The sequence below is a fragment of the Eptesicus fuscus genome, chromosome 5 (genome assembly GCF_027574615.1).
Source record: "Eptesicus fuscus isolate TK198812 chromosome 5, DD_ASM_mEF_20220401, whole genome shotgun sequence".
NCBI classification, from domain to species: Eukaryota; Metazoa; Chordata; class Mammalia; order Chiroptera; family Vespertilionidae; genus Eptesicus; species Eptesicus fuscus.
In genome coordinates, this window is record NC_072477.1 from 27,670,446 (window position 1) to 27,689,117 (window position 18,672).

The window sequence follows — 18,672 nt, forward strand, 5'->3', positions numbered from 1 at the left end:
GAGCGCCGCCGGGGCATCTCGCTGTGTTGCTTGCTGCAAGATGATTGGGGTCCTGCTCCTGCTCCTCCTTCTCCCCCTTCTCCTGTTCATCGCTGCACCCCAAATCAGGTCTGTGCAAATGTAATGTCTTCTCTTGTGAATCTTCTGGGGTGGGGGGGTGGGGGGGGGGGCAGGCATCAATCCTCACGGAAGCTCTGTTCTTCAAAAGAAGGAAAAGGAAAACTCCCCGGTGGGCTCCATGTAGGCCTAGGCCGGGTTTGGTTGGTCTCAGGAGGTCCGGCTGCCCTGGATGCGGGGAGGGCTACACACCATCAGACCCCAGGCCGAGGGAAGGGATTGCATGCCGGAGCACCCTGCTTTGCTTCTCCTGCCCCCCCTCCCCCCGCCCTTTTGCCTCTAAGCAGCCTTTGCTTCCGGCTCCAGCAAACCCCGAGTGCAGGTCTACCTCAGACACTTAAGTTTACCGCGTTGGGGGTTTCAGACCCCAAAATAAGGTGTGCACCTCAAGACTGTTTTCCCCGTAGCCCCCACGCCTTGAACCAGCCTTAACTAGCCTCTTGCTTCCAGCCTGTAAAGTACAATGCAGCCGTTCAACTTTCTGCTTTTCGAAACTGGCCTTCCATGGGAATCGTGACATTGCAGCCCATTCTTGCTCTCCTGTTACTATTAGATGCGCTCTTTCTCTGGGCGATGTTGTAAAGGAGAAAACGTGATACCCTGCACCCAACCCTGTCCTCAGAGCAGGATTATCGGGATCGGAGTCAGTCCCTGGGGTTTCAGGGTAGGGCGGAGAGGATGAGGGTAGCGCTCTATTAACCTGGTGATACATCAGGCAATCGCTGGCTAAGTGTCCCCAGAGAATCAGCAGCGAGCTGCAAAACAGGCCGCCTGCCGATTGGCCTGAGTAAATCACCAGTAGTGACGACGAACCAGTGACTGGAAGGACACAGCCTCCTGAGGGGCGGGTGGTGCAGGGGCGGAAGCTGGGATGCAGTCGCTGCCCGGAGGAACTTGAAGGCGCGCAAGACGACTCTCTTCTTTCTTATTGAATTCACCTCTTCTTCCCCTCTCCCCACCTCCTTCTTGCCCCTCATCCAGTTGTATTTTTCCTCCCCTCTGAACACTCAGTGCTCCTACCTCTAGGCACACTTGGGTGCCCAGACTCAGCAGAAAACGGCTGCTTTTTTAAAAGGAGAGGAAGGAGAGAAAAACATCAATGATGAGAGAGAATCGCTGATTGGCTGCCTCCTGCCTGCCCCGCGCTGGGGATGGAGCCCTGACCGGGAACTGAACTGTGATCTCCTGGTTCTTAGGTCCTCGCTCAACCACTGAGCCACTCCGCTGGGCTGCTTTTTATCTCTCCAACACCAGAACCTCTTATCTACATAGATTCTCAATGGAAAGTTGAACCTGAAATGAAAATAGTGCTCAGACCTCAGCGAGATATTTCTGAGGAAGATTATACTCCAAGAGTCATGTTCCCAGCTACCTAGTTAGGTCATGGGAGCTAGGCCAGAGCTCGTCTTTCATTCCTGCTGGTTAGTGGGAAGAAAGGACTGAGTAGAGGTCCTAATACATTGTCCCTCCTGCAGCTAAAGCTGAAGAGATGTGGGAAACTGAGCCGGGGAGGCTTACATCTTATCTGCCCACTTTGCACTAAGCGGGTAACTTTAGTGGCTAGGAGTGTGTACCTTGCAATTCCAAGTTCAATGTAAAAAGCTGAAATGCCCTTTAAAAATGCATCTCCTAGTGAACAGATTCTTTCAACTTGAGCTTCAAGATTTGCAGAGAAGAGAAACGAACAATCTGAGGCCTGCCAATTACTGTTTGTATATTCATTTCTGTAGAAATGAAGAATAGTGCATTGCTTAAGGACAAGGACTCTAGTGAATTAAACCAGAACTTGAATCTTCGCTCCCTTTTTGTACTTAGGTTTCATTTTGTCTTATTTTTAATTGCATGTGTGTGTGTGTGTTTTCTGTTTGTTTTGTCCCAGGTTGACAAGCTTTCATAATTTTAACTTTTGTGTTGGATTAGCTGTTTTTCGAGGCCATTAAGTTCTAATTATAAACAGATTGATATAGTGGACTAGTTCTTTCTTCTTCCAGGCTGAGTCTTGTGATTCCCTAAATCATAGAAGAGCTCAAACAGAAGCCAGTTGCCTGGCTAATCAAATATTCATTCAGTTCTTATCCTGTAGGCAGTTGCTCTAATTATTATTGCCCTGTAATAGCCTCACTTTCATTCTTGAGTGAGAACAGAAAACTTTTGTTTTCATTCCTCCAACCTTCCTTAAACCTATAAAAGGACAGCCATAGGCCCTAGCTGGTTTGGCTCAGTGGATAGAGCATCAGCCTGCAAACTGAAGGGTCCCAGGTTCGATTCTGGAAAGGGCATATACCTAGGTTGTGGGCTTGATCCCCAGTAGAGGGGATGTGCAGGAGGCAGCCAATCAATGATTCTCATCATTGATGTTTCTCTCTCTCTTTCCCTCTTCCTTCCTCTCTGAAATCAATAAAGATATATATATATATATATATATATATATATATATATATTTTTTTTTTTTTTTTTAAAAAGGACAGCCGTAGAAGGTACCAAAGCAAATCTTATCCTTCAGATCTGAAGACACAGGGGTTTGCAGGATCCTCTGGTTGAAACAAGGAAAATGAAGAACTGATGAGCTCTCCTTCTGTGTCTACAGGAAAATGCTATCCAACGGGGTGTGTACATCGACTGCCCAGCTTCCAGGGAAGGTGGCAGTGGTTACTGGTGCCAACACAGGCATTGGGAAGGAGACAGCCAAAGAGCTGGCTCAAAGAGGCAAGTTTATCTACTTCTAATTCTCTGCTGCTACTGCCATTTTACCTCCTATTTATTTCCTCCCAATCCTGGAATTCAAGAACATTCCAAGTGCCCCACTGATTTGCTGGTGTGAGCCTAGTACAATGGTCTCTATATAATGGGCACTAAATGAGTATTATTGATTAATCTTCTTTCCTGATTTACTCATCAGATACCTCTGTTGTGAAGTAGGGATAAAATAAATAAAACACTAGAAATAACATCCATCATCAGTATCTATATACACTGAGTGGCCAGATTATTATGATCTCCAAACGCATAATAATCTGGCCACTCAGTGTATGTGTATGTGTGTGTGTGTATGTATGTGTATATATATATATATATATATATTATTAGAGGCCTGGTGCATGAATTTGTGCATAGGTGGGGTCCTGCCAGCCTGGCCAGGGGGAGGGGACATGGGCGGTTGGCCCGCCTGCCTTCTGGTCAGACTCCTGGTTGAGGGGACAATTTGCATATTAGTCTTTTATTATATAGGATATACACTGAGTGGCCAGATTATTATGCGTTCAGAGATCATAATAATCTGGCCACTCAGTGTATATAAAAGCCTAAGCGACCGTTCGACTGTTCAACCGGTAGCTATGATGTGCACTGACAACTAGGGGGCAGATGCTTAACACACAGGCATGGAAACATGGAACAGACTGATGAATCTCAGACGGATTCGTGCACCGGTGGGGTCCCTCAGCCTGGCCTGTGGGGATGGGTCCAAACTGGCTCTCCAACATCTCGCAAGGGCTCCTGGATTGCAAGAGGGTGCAGGCCAGGCCAAGGGACCCCACCAGTGCACGAATCTGTGCACCGGGCCTCTAGTTACGTCTATAATACCCATTCAACAACAGAGCTGACAGTTTGTCTCTTATGCATTGGTTGACAGGAGCACGTGTCTATATAGCTTGCCGGGATGTGCAAAAGGGGGAATTGGTGGCAAGAGAGATTCAGACCATGACAGGGAACCAACAAGTATTCGTGCGGAAACTGGACTTGGCTGATACTAAATCTATTCGAGCCTTTGCTGAGGGCTTCTTAGCAGGTGAGTGCATAACCTGAGACTATGTTGTGGGTCTTGTGACCTAGATAAAAGGAAAAGATCCCTCTTTCTGTCTGATATATAGAAATGCTAGATAAAATATAACAAAACAAAACAAAAACACCTTTTGATTCATTGCAGAACTCATTGATAACAAAGGGAAATCCTCTAGAGGCAGAAATATAAAGTGAATTTTGAAAAGTCATGGCAGTGAGTAAGAACTAAAACCAAAAATCTCACAGGAGTGTCAGAACTCAACATGGGTTTCAGGGTCTGGAGATGAGGTCTTAGGCCCTTGAGAGCTGGGGAGCTGTATCTGAGGCTCCACATAAGGAAGGTTGGGATTCACAAAAGGCCATCTGGTCCATGGTACAGGAGCTTAAAAAAGCCCAGGCTACCAGCTGAGGAACATGACAAAGAAGCTTATCATCTCTTCAGGACACAGATGGATAAAGAATCATCTGCAGGAAATTAGAACCCCCAGCTGGCATCTATGAGGCGGGGGAATCTACACCTCTGAATAGTGTTAAGAATCTTAAGCTGAGAAATTAACATAAAACCCCGTAGTATCACATGAAAAGCAAATCCGAGAGCATTCTATAGGCATATCCCCTCATAACCCAGGGAGCTAGGCCTCCCAAGAAAAAGAACTTCCAGCATAATGAGCTTTTAGTCAGAAATTACTAACCACATGAGAAAGGGAAACCTGAGAGAAAGTTGGCAGATGCAACAAAAAGGTGAAGCCAGTACTTCTTTTGGTGCCTGAACCTCAGAGGTGGGGGTGCATACAGAATGTCCTTTCTTCTCTTGCTTTGGAATCTTCCCATCCAGCTGGGAAGTCTTTCTGTTGGGAGAGGTGGATGGGACACTTCCCAGAAGCAGAGAGTAAGTACTTAGCTCCTGAATTGGAAATCTTGGAAAGGCCCTTTGATAGTGTAAGATGGAATTTTGTCCTGCGTAGTAAAAGTACAGTATGCAAGATTCTACTATAGGCTTAGAATAAAAACAATACAAAGTAAGTATGAAGGGAACGTGGAGGAAAGATTGAAGTCCTACATCTCCATTTTCAGAGCCTAGGTGTGAGGCAGATGTCTAAGATGTAATAGCTATGGCTCCATTCCCTCTTCCCTACAGAGGAAAAGCATCTCCACATTTTGATCAACAACGCAGGAGTGATGATGTGTCCCTACTCCAAGACAGCAGATGGCTTTGAGATGCATATAGGAGTCAACCACTTGGGTAAGAAATCTGGTCTCACTACAAAAGCTAGAAGGAGCCTGAAGTTCCCCCTGGAAAACTTAGGGGCGAGATTGAGCCTTCTTTATAGTGTGTTTAGACCTCTCGGCCATAATAGACCATCCTATATAATAAAAGGCTAATATGCAAATCGACCTAATGGCAGAACGACTGGTCGCTATGACTTGCACTGACTACCAGGGGGCAGATGCTCAACACAGGAGCTGCCCCCTGGTGGTCAGTGCGCTCCCACAGCGGGAGCCTCTTCCGCCTCCATGGCAGCGCTAAGGATGTCTGACTGCCAGCTTAGGCCTGCTCCCCCTGGGCCTAAGCTGTCAGTCGGACATCCCTCAAGGGCTCCCAGACTGCGAGAGGGCTCAGGCCGGGCTGAGGGACCCTTCCCCCCAAACCCCCAAATGCATAAATTTCATGCACTGGGTCTCTAGTAAGTAAATAATAAATATCATGGTCCTTCCTGAAAGCTCAGGGATAAACTTGAGGCTCACTCAATTCCACCACTTTTTAATCTGTGATTCAGATTCTGTTTACCATGGGGCCTTTTTGAACAGTGTAATTGTATTGAGGGTTGTGTTGCATTCTTTGTAGTGACCCTTGTGGCCAGCATCAGATAGAGGCTGCCTGCTCTTAAAGAGTGGTGTTACCCAAGGTTGGAATGAGATGGGACTTCATATTCACATAATCCAGACCTACCTCATACAACAGCGATTTTCAGCTTTTTTCATCTCATGGCACACATAAACTAATTACTAAGATTCTGTGGCACCCAAAAAAATATATTTTTTGCCAACCTGACCAGAAAAAAAAAAAAAAAAAAAGGTATAATTTCAATTGATTTACAAATAATAGTAATTAACTTTTTGGTCCAAAGTAACTTTAAAAAATCAGGTGCCCCTAGAGAGTGTTATGCTGAACAAAATAAGCCAGTTAAAGAAAGACAAGTATCACATGATCTCACTCTTGTGGAATCTAGTTAACAAAATAAACTGATGAATGGAATGGATCCAGAGACATGGACGCATGGAACAGAGTGCAGAATCTTGTGGCGGGAGGGCGGGTGGGTGGGAGGTGATCAACCAAAGAACTTGTATGCATATATACATAACCCATGGACACAGACAATAGGGTGGTGAAGGCCTGGGGCAGGGGGCCAAGGAGGGCTGCAGGGGATCTATGGGGGGAAAATGCGGACATGTGTAATACTTTCAACAATAAAGATTAAAATAAAAAATCAGGGGCCTATAATTCTATATAAGGATTTCTGGTACCAACAATTAATCAAGCAGATGCAACCTTATTATGCAATGGGAACAAGAAGATGAAACTCTATTATATGACCTATATATTTTTGGTTCAAGACAGGGCTTACCCACCAGAGGGCCGTGTAGGCTGTTGTCATTTCATTCATTCATTCATTTTTGTTAATCCTCACCTGAGGATATTTTTTTCATTGCTTTTAGGAGAGAGTGGAAGAGAGGGGTGGGAAAGAGAGAGATAGAGAGAAACATCAACTAGTTGCCTTCTGCACACACTGCGACCCGTTGGTGCGCAAGCCAACGTTCTAACCACTGAGCAACACCAGCCAGAGCTACTGTTGTCATTTTTTAATTTGACAGCCTAAGTGAAAAAAGGTCAGTGCACCTGACTAAATAGTTAGGCACTGCATGTTTTAAAAATTCTTGCGGCACACCAGCTGAAAATCTTTGACTGTTTCTGTTTCCCCAAACCCTCACTGAACTTGTTCTGTAGTTGACAATGAATTAATGAGGCAAAAAGCCTTATTCCTGAGTCCTCTGCTTCCCATAGCTGAGCCCTACTCGCTGCTACTCCCTTCACCCCTGCATTGGCCCTGAACTCTTGTTAATTCTAGTTTTTCTTACAGGTCACTTCCTCCTGACCCATCTGTTGCTAGGGAAGCTGAAGGAATCAGCCCCATCAAGGGTAGTGAATGTGTCTTCCTTAGCACATCTCCTGGGAAGGATCCATTTCCATAATCTTCAGGGCGAGAAATTCTACAGTGCAGGTCTGGCCTACTGTCATAGCAAGTTAGCCAACATCCTCTTCACCAAGGAGCTGGCCCGGAGGCTGGAAGGTAAGCTTAGAGGAAATGAGTGTGGAGACATGAGTCGGGGAAGTAGCTCAAAGCCACAGGAATAGAAACTGTTTCCTGGAGCCTGTCCTCCGGCCAGGGCCTGCGTCCATGACTGTAACTGGGTCTAGGCTTAGTAAACCGCCCATTAGGGAATATTGGAGATGGCCGTCAGGGGATGAGACATTCTGACTGTGAGGCTGAAGGCTTGGTTTCACCACTTACTAGCTGTGTGACCTGCAGCAAGTTAACTTTTCGAGGCTTACGTACTTCCTCATATATAAAGTGGAACTACTTCACGGGTTGTTGTCATAATTAATTCAGGCTTCATGAGCAAGTCAAGGTTTTTTACTCACAGTGAAACTAAGTAGAAGCGAGGGACCTGAACTGGCACTAGATACAGTCATTAGGATAAAGCCAAGTGCAAGGGTGGGTGGGAAGTGGGGGGTGTCTCCCTAACAGCAAAGGGTCAAATAAGAGGGAAATGTATGCTTGAGGAGGGGACACTCCAGTCACAAATAAACACAGTTCCTTAGCATCGTCCGCTCTGGATTTCCAGTAAAGACAAAGGAAATCCAGGGTGGACAGTTGGAGTTGCCTTGGAGTTGAGGTGGGCAGAGTTCAGGCCGGAGGTCTCAGACAGGAGCCCCATTGGTCAGCTCTGTTCACATGTCCAGTCTATGCCCAGGACATGACATTCTGATTAGAAATTAAATGGGTTATAGTGTGTGGGTGGGTTGAGGGGGCTGGGGAACATTCCAGGTAGAGGGGGGTGAGGGGGAAGAATGCATGAAGTTCGGGGCTCAGTTTGAGAAACAGAAGGAGGACCGGTATGGTTCAAACATAGAATATAAAATATGGGTCATTAAGAGTACATCTTGAGTTGAAAATAAATAAAAATCCACAGTCCTTTATCTGTCACTTGTGAAATCTACAAAGGACTAAAAATTCAGTTTTTGTATAAGTTGACACCAGAACACATTGGGCAACAAAACTTCATCTGTACTAGGGAGAGTAGGTAATAGACAGAATATGTATATGTATCTTATTACCTTTATAATACAGAAAAAAATTGGAAACATTTCTGGCCCCAAGGATTCCAGTGAAGAATTGGGGACCTAAAATAGCATATGCATAAATGCCATTTATACTGGTAAATGTATAAATGTACAAGACACTATTCTTTATTATTATTGTTGTTGTTGTTGTTGTTGTTTAAAGTATTACATATGTCTCCTTCCCCCCACCCCGATGGACCCCTCCCTGGCCACTCCCACCCCCCAGGACAACACCAGACACTATTCTAAACTCTTGTACATTCTTGTATGAACTCATTGAGTCCTCAGAACAATCCTGTGAGGTGCAGAGCTTATGATTATCCCCATTTCACAGATGAGGAAAACTGAGTCACACCATCCAGAGCTTGCCCAAGGTCACACAGCTAATGAGTGGTAAAGCTGGGATTTGAAACAGGGCAGTGTGTATTCATGTCCTCTGCTCTCTTTGGCCCTTCAGCAACATTAAGTCCTGTCTTCCCCTCCCTTTATTGCACCCCCATCAGGCTCTGGCGTTTCAGTGTATTCTGTACACCCTGGCACAGTCCACTCGGAACTGGTTCGGCACTCATTCTTCATGAGATGTATGTGGCGGCTTTTCTCCTTCTTCATCAAGACCCCTGAGCAGGGAGCCCAGACCAGCCTGCACTGTGCCTTGGCAGAAGGTCTTGAGATCCTAAGTGGGAATCATTTCAGGTAGGAATGTATCGGTATTTGAAGATGAAATTTTATTGCCTAAAGGAAATAATTTGGATTTGTTTGGTGGTGTATACCCTTTTTAAAAAGCACATTGTCTGACATAGTTTTTGTCCTTTAATTCTAGGGTTTTTACCTTTTAATAGGGGAATTTGACCCATTCACACTTTTTTTATGATAATTGCTAGGTTTGATTTTATTCATGTCATCTTTTATTTTATGCTTTCTGGTTGTTTCTTTTATTCCTATATTTTGTGCTGTCAATCCAGTTTTCTTTGTTCCTTGTTAGAATCCTAGTTTTATTTATTTATTTATTTTTTTAAAGAATTTGAACCTGTATTTTTTTTATTGTCTTCAGGACTGAAATATTATCAATGGACTCATTTCTTTTTTTTTTTTTTTTTGTTATTTTTTTTGTTGTTGTTGGACTCATTTCTTGAATAAGTGAAGACTTTTTAAAACTTTTTATTAGAGAATTTTGAATATGCACAGTAGTAGACAAAATAGCATATTGAATCCCCATATACCCATAATCCAGCCTCAAGAACCATTACCCACGGCCAATCCTGCCCCATCCCAATCTACAACCCCTCATGAAACCACTACCCTTCCCATATTTTTCTCATCTCATATTATTTTGAAGAAAATCCCAGATATTACATAAGATCAAATTCTTAGGGTGTTTTTACCTCTACCTTCAAGATTTTATGGAAATGACCTGAAATTTTAGAGGATGGACTATAAATAAATTAATATTGGATTTGGAGGTAGGAAGTCAGATCATGAAAGGCCTATAATGCCAGACTGAGAAGAGCCACGGTTTTCAGTAGAGAGAGAGACATAATCTGGTCTGTGCTTTAAAAAAACATCCCTGGTGACTTTGTTTAATGAATTAAGTATCCCAAGTGAGAGATAATGAGTTCCTGATTTAGGGTAATGACAATTGGAATGAAAAGAGCGGTTAGGTGAGAAAGGCAGAATTTTTGCCACTTGTTGACTTAACTGAGTGAGAGAGTAGGGGAAGATTTGGTGACGTGGGTTCAGGCCTGAGTTATTAGGAGATTGATGGTGACATTAACTGAGACAGCATACATGAAAAATAATGTGTATAACTTAGGGTTCTTTGATTCCACAGCAGTGGAATTGGATTCTAGCTAGCATAAGCAAGAAGGGAATTTACTAAAATCTGAGGATACTCCCCGGTCCAAAGAGGAGACGGAAGAGCCAGGCTATAGTATTTGAATAAATTTTACAGCACATCGTAGCTTCCAAGGCACTTTGATGCCTCGTGTGTCATTTGCCCTTCACCGTAAACGATGGAGAGTGGGAGGCACAGTGCAGTGGAGGCTGCAGAGGCCAAGTCATTCCCAGAGGCACGCGGAGCCTTTGCTTCTCGGTGATGAGCTTTTCACTCAGAAAAGGCAGGCCGTGCTGGTGAGTTCATTAAACCGAAGCACTTTATTTGTGAGGCTTGTTTTTAAATGCAGAGATTTATTTAAGTCATTTTTCTCAAACTTTCGTGCATTTAAGAACCATCTGGAGAACTGGTGAAGAACAGATTCCTGGGCCTCTCCCCGGAGATTCCGATTCAGTAGGTCTGACGTGGGGCCCGAGAATTGGCATTCCTCACGGGTTTCCAGATGACGCTCCTGCGGCTGGTCCACAGCCCACACTGTCGTATTGGACACAGTGTCAGGGGCTTGCTTCACGTCACGATTTCAGACTTAGCAACTCAGCTTTTTACCTTTGGAATTTGCTTAGTATGTTCAGGAAGCAGTTTTCTTGAGGTTGTTAGTTTTAAAATTTGCTTTTTATATTATTTCAAAGATTGTGATCTGTTTACTCAATCATTTAAAAACAAAAAAACCTTCATTGAATGAATATCTACTGTGTTCTAGATGCAGAAAATACAAAACTGAATAAAAGTATTATCCTTGAAAAAAATTTCTGGGTGGTGCAAAGTTGGGATATCTCCCTGCATTTAATGGAGACTTAAAATAATTAGAATTACAGCAATGAAGAGAAGGTGTATGAAACACTGGATGCCTTGCTACCATTTCTTTTCTGCTATCCTCTTTTTCTTCTTTCATTATTTATGAAGCTGACTTGCTTTGTGTGTTTTTTTAGTTTAAAAACAGGTGGACCAGAAATAAGTGTTTTGTGTTGTTTTTGTGTTGTTTTATTTATTATTCTAAGCATCTGTGACCAATGTAAATAGCAGGATCTCAGGTCCATGACACTGTACAAGGTCCTATAGAATGGACCTCAGAGATTTATTTGAACAAAATGGACATACATAGGTGTCAAGCAGGCACTGATATTACAATTAAATATATACATACAAAGGAGAATGTTAAGACTAAATGATAGGCATTTATATCAAACAAAGCATTCTGATCAGAGGTGGTCTAGTGAGATCTAAAATGCTAATTACAGCTGGGCTGACATGGCTCAGTGGTTGAGTGTAGACCTATGAACCAGGAGGTCACAGTTCAATTCGGTTTGATTTACAGTCAGAGCACTTGCCCGGGTTGTGGGCTCGAGGCGCGCAGGAGGCAGCTGATCAATGATTCTCTCTCATCATTGATATTTCTATCTCTCTCTCTCCCTCTCCCTTCCTCTCTGAAATCAATTAAAAAATCTCAATAGATTGAGATAATACTCCAGAGAATGGTAGTTAAAAAAAAATAGTAAAATGGTAATTACATTTTCTCTGGGGTAAAGATTGGAGGATGAAGAGCTAGGACAAACACTGGGTCTGTGAAGTGCCTAGAGGACATGTCATCCCTGGGTTGTTTTTCTGTCCTATTCCTTATCCCAGGCAGAGAACAGACTCCATTCTTAACCTCTCTCTTTCCCTTCTAGTGACTGCCGTGTGACGTGGGTCTCTGCCCAGGCTCGGAATATGACAATAGCAAGGCGGCTATGGGACGTCAGCTGTGACCTGCTGGGCATCCCTATGGATTGACAGGTGGTGGCAGCTGGACCCGAGAAGTGTGCAGCAGACTACTCAGTGCTCCCTGCCAAAATCATCCTCCTTCGGGGTGGCCAGAACCTGGAGCACAAAGGGAGCACACCTTCCAGCCGTGGCAGCTTTCTGAGAAAAGCCCAGGGCGCACTGCCCGAGTCATCGAAACGCCTTGCATTTGTCCACATTGACTTTGCTCCCGTTCTTGCCAGTTACTAGAGATATCATAGGACAAGTACCCCCTCAGGACCTGCAAGCTCATATTTTCCTTCTGAGACGTACTACCTAGGAGAACCTAAGCGATGGCAGGGTTGATTTGTGGCAGTTTGGACTCGTTTCTACCCTCTCTGTTCACAGTGTATTGTCTCCCAATCAAACAACCTTCACTTTGAGAGGGCCACGCTACAGCCGGAGCTGAACTCCAGGAGTCACAGTGGCTTACTTGGCGCAAGAGCAGGGCTTGTCCCTCACCTCTTAAGAAGACCATCATAGTGCCAACATCTGGATTCTTTCAGAAAATGTAACTGAATCTGGATTGTGGCATGGCTGTATCTCTGACAACCTAAAGCCACTGCTCAGACACGTTCCCATGCCTAAACCATGGAAAAGCTTCCTTTTCTAAGAAGTTTGGGGGTTTGGGAAGATGGCAGAAATATGGGGGAAGGCAGAAATAAAAATGAAGTTTAAACTCTCATTTTCCTGCTATTTCTCTGACCACCAAGGAGGTAATGAAAGGCTCAGTTTGAGAAGGTAGGCCTCCTGACATCAGTTACTGCCCCAGACCCATGGAGGCCTCCTTTTTATGCTGTAGTTTCTCTTTGGTGATTGTTATTGAATATATGTGTTCCTATGTACTTTTGCAGTTGGGAGTATTTTCACAAAATTTGAAATGGCCACAAAGGAACAGTATTAAACTGGACCCTGATGCAGGTAAATGATTAGAGATGGAGTAGGCCAGTGCCATCCAGTCTTTGATACAAATGGGTAGAGCTGCAAGGGGAAGCAGATACTATTTATGCTGGTAACTATCCACCAAAATGCACATGGGTAGCAGGAAAGAAATTCAAAGATAATAGGCCTGGAAGGTAATGAAAGGACTAAAGGACTTTTTTTTTTTTTTTTAAGCTGTAGATGGTAATATCCAGCTCTAGAATTAAGGGTGAGCACCCGAGTTAGCAAGGCTGATAGGGCACTATCTTAAGCACCAGTCAACCAATGTGGCAGAAAAAAATACCCTCAATTCCTTATTTAGCGAAATTACCTTAAGGACTGATATTGGTAGTTACAGTCAATTTAATACCCTTTTAGGGTATCTCCTTACATATCTTGACAAGCTTAAAATGACTATTTGCTAAAAAAAAAAAATCTACATTGTATTTGGAGAACTTTTTAAAATGTGTTTTTGAATTTTTTAGAGAGAGAGGAAGGGAGAGAGACATCAATGTGAGAGAGGAACATTGATCGGTGGCCTCCCTTTCGGTGCATGGGATGACGCTCAAGCAACTGAGCCACACTGGCCAGGGCTTATTTGGAGAACTTTTTATCAAAAGTAATGTTGCCAGCCCAGTGGTTTGGCTCAGTAGATAGAACGTCAACCTGTGGACTGAAGGGTCCCCGGTTCAAATCCGGTAAAGGACACATGCCTGGCTTGCCAGATCGATCCCCGGGGGAGAGAGGGTGTGTGTGCGCCGGAGGCAGCTGATCAATGATTCTCATCACTGATGTTTATATCTCTCCCTCTCCCTCTCTGAAATCAATAAAAAAAAATATATTTTTAAAAGTAATGTTGCCAAAGGAAATCTGAAGAATTGCTACTGTTTTCATCACTTGTTTACAGTATGTTAGTCTAGTAAGAGTTTGAGATTTTCTTGGACCAACAATTATATATATACTTTGGTGGGGAAAAGCGTTATAGGACCAAGTCTTCTCATATTTGTAAATTAATAATCTTTTGTTGAACTTGTTTTGACTATATTTAGAAGTGGCCACTTTATGGAAAAATTGGAAAAATTTTTGTAATAGTGCAGTGGAATAACTGAATTAATATTTTACTTAATTTATATTGATGTGTCAATGACAAATAAAAATTTTTGATTATTTATTGTGTTTTAATTTACCAGAATAAAAACTGTAAGGATTAAAAGAAAGTTTAATTAGAGTCAACAGAAGAAAACAAAGTTTAATTATAATTGAAAGAAGAAACACTTCATTATTACAGGTATGCAATCATTTCTCATTCTAAGAATAATTTGTCCCAGAGTCTTTCTACAATACAGTCTCAATTGAAATGCCATTAACTTCAGTTGTGTGATAATTTGATCATTCATTCACCCATTTTCTACTTTTCTTTGGTGATGCTGTTCAAAGATTACTTTTTCCACCCCAGGTTAGCTCTCCTTTTTGTACTTGCCCCTTCGGTAACTATGGGATCTTACAGTATGTTGTGCAGCAAACGCGAGTAAAGACCACTGGAGTCCAAACCAAATTAAAATTTAGGGAACCTTTATTGCTGGCTGGCGGCTGATCTGCCTTCCAGAGAGGTAGGTCAGAGAGCAGCAGCGACCCTTTGTGTAGGACCACTTTTAAGCACATTAACCACATCCTGTTTTTGCAGAACAAGTAATCCTAAGACAAAACAGTTTTTCCCAAGTAACATCAAGATTCTGCCAATGACGACCATGTTACTCACAGGGTCATCCTGTTCTTCAGAAAGCTGACAGTGTTCTATCTAGCAAGGCTATTTTGTGAGGTGCAAGGGGAAGGGGCCATGAAGCCATATCTCAAGGCCTGGCCTGGTGTCAACCCTGGCAACTCTATCTGGGGTATAGTCCACGGCCTTTCCGGAGTGCTCAAAAATTCCCACTCTCCAACATAGTACACTGCCGCTGACAATCTCAGGCTTTGCTCTGTCCATATGCTTAATTTTAGGAGATAAAGTTTCTTGAATCAATGGTTAATGAACTCAATCTAATAAAAATAAGGGTCCAGGAGATTAAAAGCACCAAATCGTCGTCCTGAACAGACATGTATCTTTTCATGTGTGTGGGCAGATTTAAATATTGGACTGCCAAACACACATTTCGTAACGGGCCCCATAGGCAGACCATGAAATGGGTGAAAATAGGAATTCCCTTCCATCGAACCAGGAACACCCATGGAGTGCAGGAAAGGACTTGAGCACGTTACACTGAGTGGGAATGAGACTTGAAGCCGGGTCCCCCTTGCTCGCCACGTTGTAAATTACCCAGGCGCAGAGCGGATCTTTCAATCACCCACGCATGGCCTTGACCCTGCACAGTGACCATTACCATTAGACATCTGCTGAGTTCATATTTTGGGGGTCACCATGCCCGGTGACCACTTCTGAAAGCAGGTGTCCCCTGGTTGCTTGACCTCCCCTCGAGGGCAGGCAGGAACCTGGCCACCTTTCAAGGGCCGAAAACTAACATTCGGTCAGCACGTGAACGAAGTCAGGGGGGCCAGAAAGTGCGATGACAAGATAACGTCCAGTCGCACGCCGACACCAAACCAATTCGCTCAGCGTCACCCGCGGGCAGCAGCGGCGCCCGGGGAACCACCGCGCCCCTCCACTCGTGACCTCCGGGTAGGCCCGCCCTCCCCGCCGAACTACAGCCCCCGGCATGCACTGCAGCGCCCGCCCTACGCCCGGAGGCGGGGCCCTGAGAGGGGCGGCCGCGCTGCCCGACCCGCGGTCCCCGCAGCCCCTCGGCTGTGACGCTTTCCCCGAGCCCGCACCCGGTGTTTCCGGAGGCGGGAGACTCCCGCCAGCCAGGGCGCGCCGCCGGCTTCACAGGAGCCTCCCGGGCAGCGCAGCCCGCCCGCCTTTCCGTCAGGCTTTTGCGCCCGGCGCCCCCTCAGTGATGGCGTGAAGAGGGTGGGCGTTCCGGTCCGGAGGCCCCTGCCGCGGCCCCGGAAACGTCTCTTCCCGGGCGGCCGCGGTGGTGGTCGCCGTGATGCCTGCGGGGCTGGGTGGCTGACCACCGCGGGTGGAGCGGGCCCGGGTCCCGAATCTCGGCGGCCGCTGCTCGAGCGCGGCCTGCGCCATGGCCACCTCCGCCGCCTCCTCGGAGCATTTCGAGAAGCTGCACGAGATCTTCCGCGGCCTCCATGAAGACCTACGGGGCGTGCCGGAGCGGCTCCTGGGGACTGGGGGCACAGGTGAGGCGGGGCGGGCCGGGGACCGGGGGGACAGGTGAGGAGGGGCGGGCCGGGGACTAAGGGGACAGGTGAGGCGGGGCGGGCCGGGGACTGGGGGGACAGGTGAGGCGGGGCGGGCCGGGGACTGAGGGGACAGGTGAGGCGGGGCGGGCCGGGGACTGGGGGGACAGGTGAGGCGGGGCGGGCCGGGGACTGGGGGCACAGGTGAGGCGGGGCGGGCCGGGGACCGGGGGTACAGGTGAGGCGGGGCGGGCCGGGGACTGAGGGGACAGGTGAGGCGGGGCGGGCTGGGGACTGAGGGGACAGGTGAGGCGGGGCGGGCCGGGGACTGGGGGCACAGGTGAGGCGGGGCGGGGCGGGGACCGGGGGTACAGGTGAGGCGGGGCGGGCCGGGGACTGGGGGGACAGGTGAGGCTGGGCGGGCCGGGGACTGGGGGGACAGGTGAGACGGGGCAGGCCAGGGACTGGGGGGACAGGTGAGGCGGGGCGGGCCGGGGACTGGGGGCACAGGTGAGGCGGGGCGGGCCGGGGACTGGGGGGACAGGTGAGGCGGGGCGGGCCGGGGACTGAGGGGACAGGTGAGGCGGGGCGGGCCGGAGACTGGGGGGACAGGTGAGGCGGGGCGGGCCGGAGACTGAGGGGACAGGTGAGGCGGGGCGGGCCGGGGGCTCGGGGCACAGGTGAGGTAGGGCAGGCCGAGCCCTGTGCCGCGTGCTCTAGGAGGAGAAGCCCCCACTCTCTTCCCAGACCCGAGCCCTCCTCGCTGCTCTCCTGGTGTTCCAACGCCCCCCTCTAGAGCTGGCGGGGCCCAGGACCTCCCCGCTGCCAAGTAGGGTGCTCAGTGGTGGGCCTCAGTGTCGTTTCCTTGGGATTCTTCATCCTCCAAATTTTTCTCATCTCACTTTCACTGCGGCAAGGATAGGAGACTTCAAAGATTCGGTTTTGTACTTCAGTAAAATGGATTGCCCTCTGTATTTTGTTTTATATATTTAAATGATTATCAAAAGAGGCCCATAGTTTTCAACAGACTGGCAAGGGGTTCGTAGCACCAAAAGGGTTAAGAACACCCAAAGGAATAATAGTTTTGGGGGTTGGTAAATATCAGTTTTGGGGGGTTGGTCTTTAAAATCAGGATTGTGGCATTTAGGCATATGGTCCTCTTTAGGAACTTTCTGCTAGACTGTTTCCTGCCCCATTATTTCAAAATTCAGGTTGCTGCAAGCTTTGCCTGGAGGAGCTAGAGTTCTGTAAAATCTGTAGGAAGCACAGTTCTTGGTCTGGTGGATAAGTTCAGGGGTCAGAGTTTGTGTTAGCTATGTGAGTTACCCAGAGTCATATGAATTGAATGGTGAGAGTGAAATTCATATATTTGTTTAACTTGTATTTATTGGGAGAGGCTATTGGGTGCCCGGTTCTGCTCCAGATGCTGTTAATACTGCAAATTGGAATGAAAAGATTTACAATCCCCGTTTTAGTGGGTTGATGATAATATATAAATACTAGAGGCCTGGTGCACGAGATTCCTGCTTAGCCCTGAGCCCTCTCACAGTCTGGGACCCCCAGTGGGTAGTCGGACATCCTTAGCTTTGCCTCGAAGGTGGGGCTCCCACCACTGCCGCTGGGCTCCCACCACTGCCGCTGGGCTCCCACCACTGCCGCTGGGCTGGCCAGCTGTGAGCCCAGCTTCTGGCTGAGCTGCTCCCCTTGTGGGAGCACACTGACCACCAGGGGGCAACTTCTGTGTTGAGCATCTGCCCCCTGGTGGTCAGTGTGTGTCATAGCGTCATAGCTCGGTTCTACCCTTGGGTCAATTTGCATATTAGCCTTTTATTAGATAGGACTGGAGGCCTGGTGCATGAAATTCGTGCACGGGGGGGTGGGGGAAGGTCCCCTCAGCCCAGCCTGCACCCTCTCCAATCCGGGGCCCTCGGGGGATGTTCGATTGCTGGTTTGGGCCCGATCCTGGGGATCGGGCCCAAACCAGCAGTTGGACATCCCTCTCACAATCTGGGACCACTGGCTCCTAACTGCTCACCTGCCTGCCTGCCTGATCGCCCCTAACTGTCCCCCCAGCCCCCCCCCCGCCCCGCCCCACTGGCCTGGTCACTCCCAACTGCCCTCCCTGCAGGCCAGGTCACCCCACGCAGCCTGCTGCTCTGGTCATTTGGTCTCCCCTCACTAACCCCCTGCCGGCCTGGTCGCCCCACGCAGCCTGTTTGGTTGTCTGTTCAGTTGTGATGGTTGCTTAGGCTTTTATATATATAGATAGGATAGGCTGAAGAGACCCTGTTAAGGGCAACACAGGCATACCTCATTTTATTGCGGTTCTCCTGTTGTGTTTACCAGGTGACAGCATGCCAGGACTCCCTTCATCCTTTCTGCCATGTCCAAGTACCATTTTCACTATTACTTAATTGCTTTCTTTATATCAACTTATTTCATGTAAAATACATTTTTTAATACATGAAGTTACTTAAAATAAAAATTTATATCACTACTTTAAATGGGAAATCTGTAGAACCTATCTAAA

The 18,672-nt window shown here is 46.8% G+C and overlaps 2 protein-coding genes across 6 annotated transcripts in view; both read left to right on the forward strand.

Moving 5' to 3' along the window:
* RDH11 (retinol dehydrogenase 11) lies at positions 1-12,657 on the forward strand. Of its 2 annotated transcripts, none has more exons than XM_054715969.1 (7): positions 1-108; positions 2,705-2,823; positions 3,749-3,904; positions 5,036-5,140; positions 7,026-7,247; positions 8,806-8,995; positions 11,861-12,657. In XM_054715969.1, the coding sequence occupies exons 1-7, from the start codon at positions 41-43 to the stop codon at positions 11,961-11,963; spliced, it is 963 nt and encodes a 320-aa protein (XP_054571944.1). In that variant the 5' UTR covers positions 1-40; the 3' UTR covers positions 11,964-12,657. The 2 variants fall into 2 exon arrangements, with proteins under 2 accessions (XP_054571944.1, XP_008137145.1); XM_008138923.3 differs by having other exon boundaries at positions 7,038-7,247.
* A 2,978-nt stretch (positions 12,658-15,635) lies between these two features.
* VTI1B (vesicle transport through interaction with t-SNAREs 1B) overlaps positions 15,636-18,672 on the forward strand; it is a 33,187-nt gene continuing 30,150 nt past the window's right edge. For 3 of the 4 annotated variants that reach the window (XR_008556077.1, XR_008556078.1, XM_008138927.3), the window contains exon 1: positions 15,641-16,142. Coding sequence is in view for 1 of the 4 variants with exons in the window: in XM_008138927.3 (XP_008137149.1) it covers positions 16,028-16,142 (115 nt within the window). In the remaining 3 variants the exon portion in view is untranslated. Of the gene's footprint in view, positions 16,143-18,672 lie in introns of all 4 variants that reach the window. The other variant, XR_003616527.2, reaches the window with a different exon arrangement.